Source organism: Rattus norvegicus, chromosome 8, assembly GCF_021556685.1.
Source record: "Rattus norvegicus strain SHRSP/BbbUtx chromosome 8, alternate assembly SHRSP_T2T, whole genome shotgun sequence".
Classification (NCBI taxonomy): domain Eukaryota; kingdom Metazoa; phylum Chordata; class Mammalia; order Rodentia; family Muridae; genus Rattus; species Rattus norvegicus.
In genome coordinates this window covers 71561008-71567007 of record NC_141541.1, presented here as the reverse complement: position 1 = coordinate 71567007, position 6000 = coordinate 71561008, and the positions used below count along the sequence as shown (strand labels likewise).

The 6000-nt window shown below is 47.6% G+C and overlaps 1 protein-coding gene across 12 annotated transcripts in view; it reads left to right on the top strand.

Moving 5' to 3' along the window:
- The first annotated feature begins 369 nt into the window (after positions 1-369).
- Map2k5 (mitogen activated protein kinase kinase 5) overlaps positions 370-6000 on the top strand; it is a 226783-nt gene continuing 221152 nt past the window's right edge. For 8 of the 12 annotated variants that reach the window (XM_087560729.1, XM_087560730.1, XM_087560728.1 and 5 more), the window contains exon 1: positions 370-1157. Coding sequence is in view for 4 of the 12 variants with exons in the window: in XM_087560726.1 (XP_087416852.1) it covers positions 1023-1157 (135 nt within the window). In the remaining 8 variants the exon portion in view is untranslated. The remainder of the gene's footprint in view (positions 1158-6000) is intronic. The other 4 variants (NM_017246.2, NM_001033987.1, XM_087560733.1 and 1 more) reach the window with 2 other exon arrangements.

Sequence of the window (6000 nt, the reverse complement as noted above, 5' to 3'; positions counted from 1 at the left end):
TTGTTGTTGTTTGTTTGTTTGTTTTAAATAAAAAGATCTTGCCTGTCTCTCGCCGATTTGATGCACAAACCACACCAACAGTAAAAGGTACACAATTTGACAAGCTGGAGCTGTCGTCTTGTCTTTCACCGTCTTTTCTGAAGCCACATACGCAAGATTAAACCTTAAATTGTTTTCCTGAGAGTCCCCAGCCATATAGCAGCATCTTCCTGAGTTTTCTAGCCGCCTTCACATCTACCTGGAGAGGTGGCAGTTAGCCAGTCCTAGCACGGGATCACTGCTCCGCCCCAAGCTGCCCTCTTCCAACATGGCGCCCCAGGAGGCGGGTCCCACTTGTCGGCTCCCCGGGTTCCGGCGCCATCGCGTTTTGGTTCCGGAGTAACAGCGGTCTAGCGGCCGCCTTCCTCCTCCTCCTCCTCCTCTCGCCGCCACCTTCGCCGCCGGGACGAGGGCCTCAGTCGGCCGATCCCGCACGCGCCGCACTCTCCGGTTCCGGCTGCGGCCTGGGACCCGCCCCCTGACCCCGCGGCCCTGAGCCCTCCTGCCTGGTGGAGGGCTGGCGGCACCGGTGCACCTCCGAAACAGCCCCGACCCAGCCCGCGGCGCCGGGCCACGCTCCCCTTGCCCACCGAGCCGCTCAGGAAGGCAGGACCCTAGTCGCTGTATCTGCCTTAAACCAGGCCGTTGCTCCGTTGTCTCCTCTTACTCACGAGGACTACAAAATACTTGTGGGTTCTGTTTTGTCCACTTTTGTAACTCCAGGACCTTCCGCTCTCTGCTAATTCCTCTTGGCCCATACCCCTTCCCCAGTGCATCCTCCCCCAGAGACACTCCATACGACCTGGGCCTGGTTCAGGGCCTGCAAGCTCCCTCCTGATCGCCCCTCTTCACTTCTCCCCACCTTCCTGCTCCCTATTTATCGCCTGTCTTCTGTCTATCATTCCCCTTGTCACTTCTTGGGGCTCCTAAGTAGGGGCCAGTCGGTACTCCTTGCCGCAGGATGTGAGACCCTTTAACCTGTAATGCTGTGGCTGGCCCTTGGCCCCTTTCGTGCCATGGAGAACCAGGTGCTGGTGATTCGGATCAAGATTCCAAATAGTGGCGCGGTGGACTGGACCGTGCACTCCGGGCCGCAGTTACTCTTCAGGGACGTGCTGGTGAGTGTTAATTTTAGTGGTCAAAATCCCAGTGTTGGGGATTATGGATCTGGATAGGTAGCATCTTGACCACTGGTGGCCTGAGCTGGCCTCTGGTGGAGTCAACTTACTTGTTTTAACCACAGTCTCGATTAATTGCATTCATTGAAAACAGTGTGCAGGACCCTGGGGAAATAAATGTATCCAGCTGAACCCCTGCCCTCAGGAAGCTCATAGCCTGGACTGGGACTTAACACACCAGTGCAAACAACTGGTATACAAAAAGTTTTAAATAGTTTCTTGTTTTTTTCTCAAGTATTTGGAAAGTATCCCTCCCCTAGTTCTAGCCCTGTCACTACTGAGTTTCCTGAACTTGTGACCTGCTGGAAAAGGGAAACCAGGGCAACTTTAATTTACAATGGTTAAGAAAACCTTAGATGCCATTGATTGAAAGACATAAATTTAACTATCAATATGGAAAAAAATGTTGCCTGTTAAAACTACAGCACATCAGCCTACGAACAAAACCACTCGTTTTGAGAGATGTTGAGTGTTCAGGGAAAATTTGCATCTTAGAATGAACAGTGCATTGCCTAGGAATACTTAGAATGTATTTCACACAAAATTATGAAGGTTAGTGTAGGTCAGCCCTTGAATTCATTATAATATATTTATCGTGTGTGTGTGTGAGTGTGTCTGTGTGTGTGAGTGTGTGTGTATGTATGTGTGTGTATATTTATGTGAGTGTGTGTATGTATGTGTGTGTGTGAGTGGGTGTGTGAGTGTATGAGTGTGAGTGCATGTATGTATGTGTGTATGTGTGTTTGTGTGTGAGTGTATGTATGTGTGTATGTCTATGTGTGAGTGTATGTGAGTGTGTGTATGTATGTGTGTGTATATTTATGTGAGTGTGTGTATGTATGTGTGTGTGTGAGTGGGTGTGTGAGTGTATGAGTGTGAGTGCATGTATGTATGTGTGTATGTGTGTTTGTGTGTGAGTGTGTGTATGTGTGTATGTCTATGTGTGAGTGTATGTGAGTGTGTGTATGTATGTGTGTGTATGTGTGTGTGAGTGTGTGTATGTGTGTGTGAGTGTATGTGTGTGTGTATGTGTGTGTATGTCTATGTGTGTGTGAGTGTGTGAGTATGTGTATGTATGTGTGTGTATGTGTATGTCTATGTGTGTGTGTGTGAGTGAGGTGTGTGTGTGTGTGTGTGTGTGTGTGTGTATGTGTGTGTGTGTCCTGAGTAGAGAGTAATAGGACCTTCCCAAGACTGTTGCTCCTGAGGTTGAGAGTCAATGCCTAAACTAGCTTCCTTACTTGATATGTGCTTATATGTGTGTGCGGATGTGTGTGCATCCATGTGGAAACCAGAGATCAACCTCAGGTATGCTCAGGTGCCATCCACCTTGTTGCTTTGAGACAGGGTTGGCTGGCCAGCAAGCCCTGGGCATTCACCAGTTTCAGCATCCCCAGTGTTAAGATGAGAAGCATGCCCTCATGCCTGGGCCACCTGTCAAGCCCCCACCTCCTGTTTTGTTTTTTTACATGGGTCTAAGGACCAGCCTCAGGTCCTCATACTTGCTTGGTAAACACTTTACCAATTGAGCCATCTCCCTGGCCTCCAAACTTACTTTTATTTCCTAGTTTCCCCATATACAGCAGTCCATGTGCCTCTTTCTAGTCAGCTGACATTACTGTACATGCAGAGGAACTCAGCGGCAGAGTTTGGTGTATTGGGAAGAATGTTTTAACATGTAGATGTGCAGTCTGATTACTCTAAGAGGACACTGAGTGGTGTCATTTTGTCGAGGAGGAAAACAATTTTTTTTTTACTGCCTTGTATTGCTAAAAAAGAAAATGTGGTATCTATACTTTCATTTTGAAAGCTGGATGCCAGTACCACGGAGGCCATGTGTGTGCCTAAGCCAAGCACGTGAGTGCTAGCAGCCTCCAGTCTTTGACACCCAGTGGCATCCCTTATCTGCAGCTGGTGCTCTTCATAACACGCACATTGCTGATTTCAGTTCCCCACAAGGCCACAGTCATCATTGCTGTTCTCAGGCCCATCTTGATTGGCCTGGCACCTGTGTCCTCTCTTGCCACACCCTCTTGAGCATTCTGTGTCCCAGGTATACAGGGTTATTGTCAGTTCCATCCAGGCGGTGCCTCCACTTTACCTTTTTCTTATCTATCTAGCTCTTACCCATCCTTCCATGGCAAGGCTCACTCTCCCGTTGTTAATGTTTGCCAGGTGGCTGCCGTGGCATGCCTATTCCATGCCTGTGGCAAAGCATGCATTCAGGGTGATTTGCCTGTCTATTCTTCTAGAAGGTAAACATCTGGAGGAGAAAAAGAGCTCTGTTTCTCTTGCTTCACAGAACCTGAGATTTGTTTATTGATGGGGCTCAACACAGAAGGAAGGGCCAGTGAGCGCTTGCTGTGTGATCCTGAACCTGACTGAGTTCAGTCTGTGGAACGTATAGTAGAACCAACTCCTGAACATTATCTTCTGATTTCCACACATGTGGCCATGGCGCGTGTGCATCCATGTTTACTGTTTATATGCATGCATATATCATAGATGAATGAACATTTTAAAAAGGAATGTAGTCTTTTTTTTTTTTTTTTTTCGGAGCTGGGAACTGAACCCAGGGCCTTGCGCTTGCTAGGCAAGCGCTCTACCACTGATCCAAATCCCCAACCCGGAACGTAGTCTTTTAAAGACCAGATGTGTGCGATTATATGCTGTGCAGATCCCTGGTTTCTTTTTTTGAGTCAGGGTGTCTGTCATGTTGATCAGTCTGATCTCGTTACCTGTTTTATGAAGGGAACCTGGAACACCTCATCCTCCTGCCTTCACTTCTTGAAGGCTGGGTGAGCACTAGGTGCTGAGTCAGGCAGTCTGAACTTTATTGCCAGTTGTGCCACCAGCTTGGCAAGTCAATATCTCCCTGAGCCTCCGCTTCAAGACTTGTGAAGATTAAGCACATAGAAAGTGCTCTATACATGTTGGTATATAATGTAAGGGACAGGACCTGGCCTTCTGCTTCCTGGGTACCCCCAGGAGGTCTCCAGCTTGTAGCCCCAGGAAGCATTCACACTCTCATCACTAGGGCTCAGGGCCAGGTGTCGGGACACTTTGCTCATAAGAGCGGCTGGAGCACATTTGTCCTGAAGGGCGGGAAAAGAACTTAGAACCAGTTCTGTCTGGTGCTGTCTCATGGCAAGTCTGGCAAGGTACCACCTAAGGTCTTTGTCATCAGTTCTCCCCTGTCACTCCATCTCTTCCATCAAGAAAAAAACAAAGCCCCATCAGCATCTCTGACTTGGAACCTTGAGCTGTAAGTATGGAACTTGGATGGGTCCTTTGTCTGCCCTGAGCCTTCTCTCGAATTTCCCTGTTTTCAGATGAGGAAGCTAAGTCGATGTGGAAGGGGAGGAGCCTTGAAGGGCTATGGAGCTAGGTTTGACCTCAGTCACTGAGTCCGAGGAATTGAGTGTCTGAGACCAGAGTCAGAGTCGAAGGTTCCAGTTGCTCCTTCTTCAAATGGCTGGAAGACCCGGTGCAAGCCACTCATCTTGTCCCCTCTGGACCTGTCTGTGGTCTCCAGGACCTAAATGTAGTCTGAAGAAAGGCAAAACCAAGCTAGAGACACTGGGCTCTCTGCGTTCCTTCAGCCTCCTTTCTCCTCATCCTTGGAGACTGTCTTCAGTTCCAGGGCTTGTGAGTAGGGTTGGATTCAGTAATGTGAGGTAGGGAATAGCCAGCTCTCCCTTTCTCTTTGCATCCTATCTTGAAGTCCCATTCTGGTTATTCCTAATTAGTGACATTTGTATCCAAACTGAACCAGTGGCTCTGCCTTCTGAGTATTCTTGTTGTGACAAGATTTCTAACAAAAGCCACTTAGGGAGGAGAGGTTTTATTTTCACTCACAGTTTGAAGGTTGGCGGGAGGCAGCTGGTCATATTGTATCTGCAGTCAGGAAGCACAGCATATGAAGGCTGCCAGCTCATGTCCATGGAATGATGCCACCCATGTTTAACATGTACCTTCTGCCTCAGTTAACGTAGTATGAAGCCCCCTTACAGACATGCCCAGAGGTTTGTCTCCTAAGTGATTCTCGGTCCTAGCTGACAGGCACCGTTAGCAACCACGGCGAACACTGCTTGCTACTGATGTCTTTTATTTGGCTCTTTTTGTTACTAGAAGTGCTTCCAGGCACCCATCTTATCTCAGAGACCAAATTACGGGCTTGCTGAAGTCAAGAGCCAGGTCTTGACCTGCACGTACTTACAAAGCTCCTGGCACACTATAGACATGGTTGTATTTCTCTTCTGTTATCTATTTTTCTGTCTTACCGAGAGGAAGAAAAAACATCAAGAAATGATCACTATCAAGATGTCAATTTAAATTTTCTTTTGAAAATTTTTCAGTTAAAAAAAATCTACGTTTTTTGAGGCTAGCAGAAATTCCCTTGGAAACAAGTACAGAATAAACTCGTAAAGGAAACTGGAATTTTACCACTTATCATGAAATGTACCCTGCTTTAAAATGGTCAGTGGAGAGGCCGGGGAGGCTGGGGAGGATGGGGAGGCAGTCCGAGTCTTCTGGCTAAGTTCAGGCTCCCGTCTTTTCCTCTGGATTGCCTGTACACTTAATTCTGTAGTCAGTTTATACAGGTAGCTCCCTGTTAAGAAATGCTCGTTACCTATGAATGTGTAGAAAGAATTTTCTAACTCTAAAATTTTTTTCTTGGGTTCCTCAAAGTAGATATGTCATCTTCTCAGACTAGAATCTGAGAAAGTGTCAGCTCTTTCTGGCTGATGTATGAGGGTTGCCCAGGGTAGTCATTCTCCCC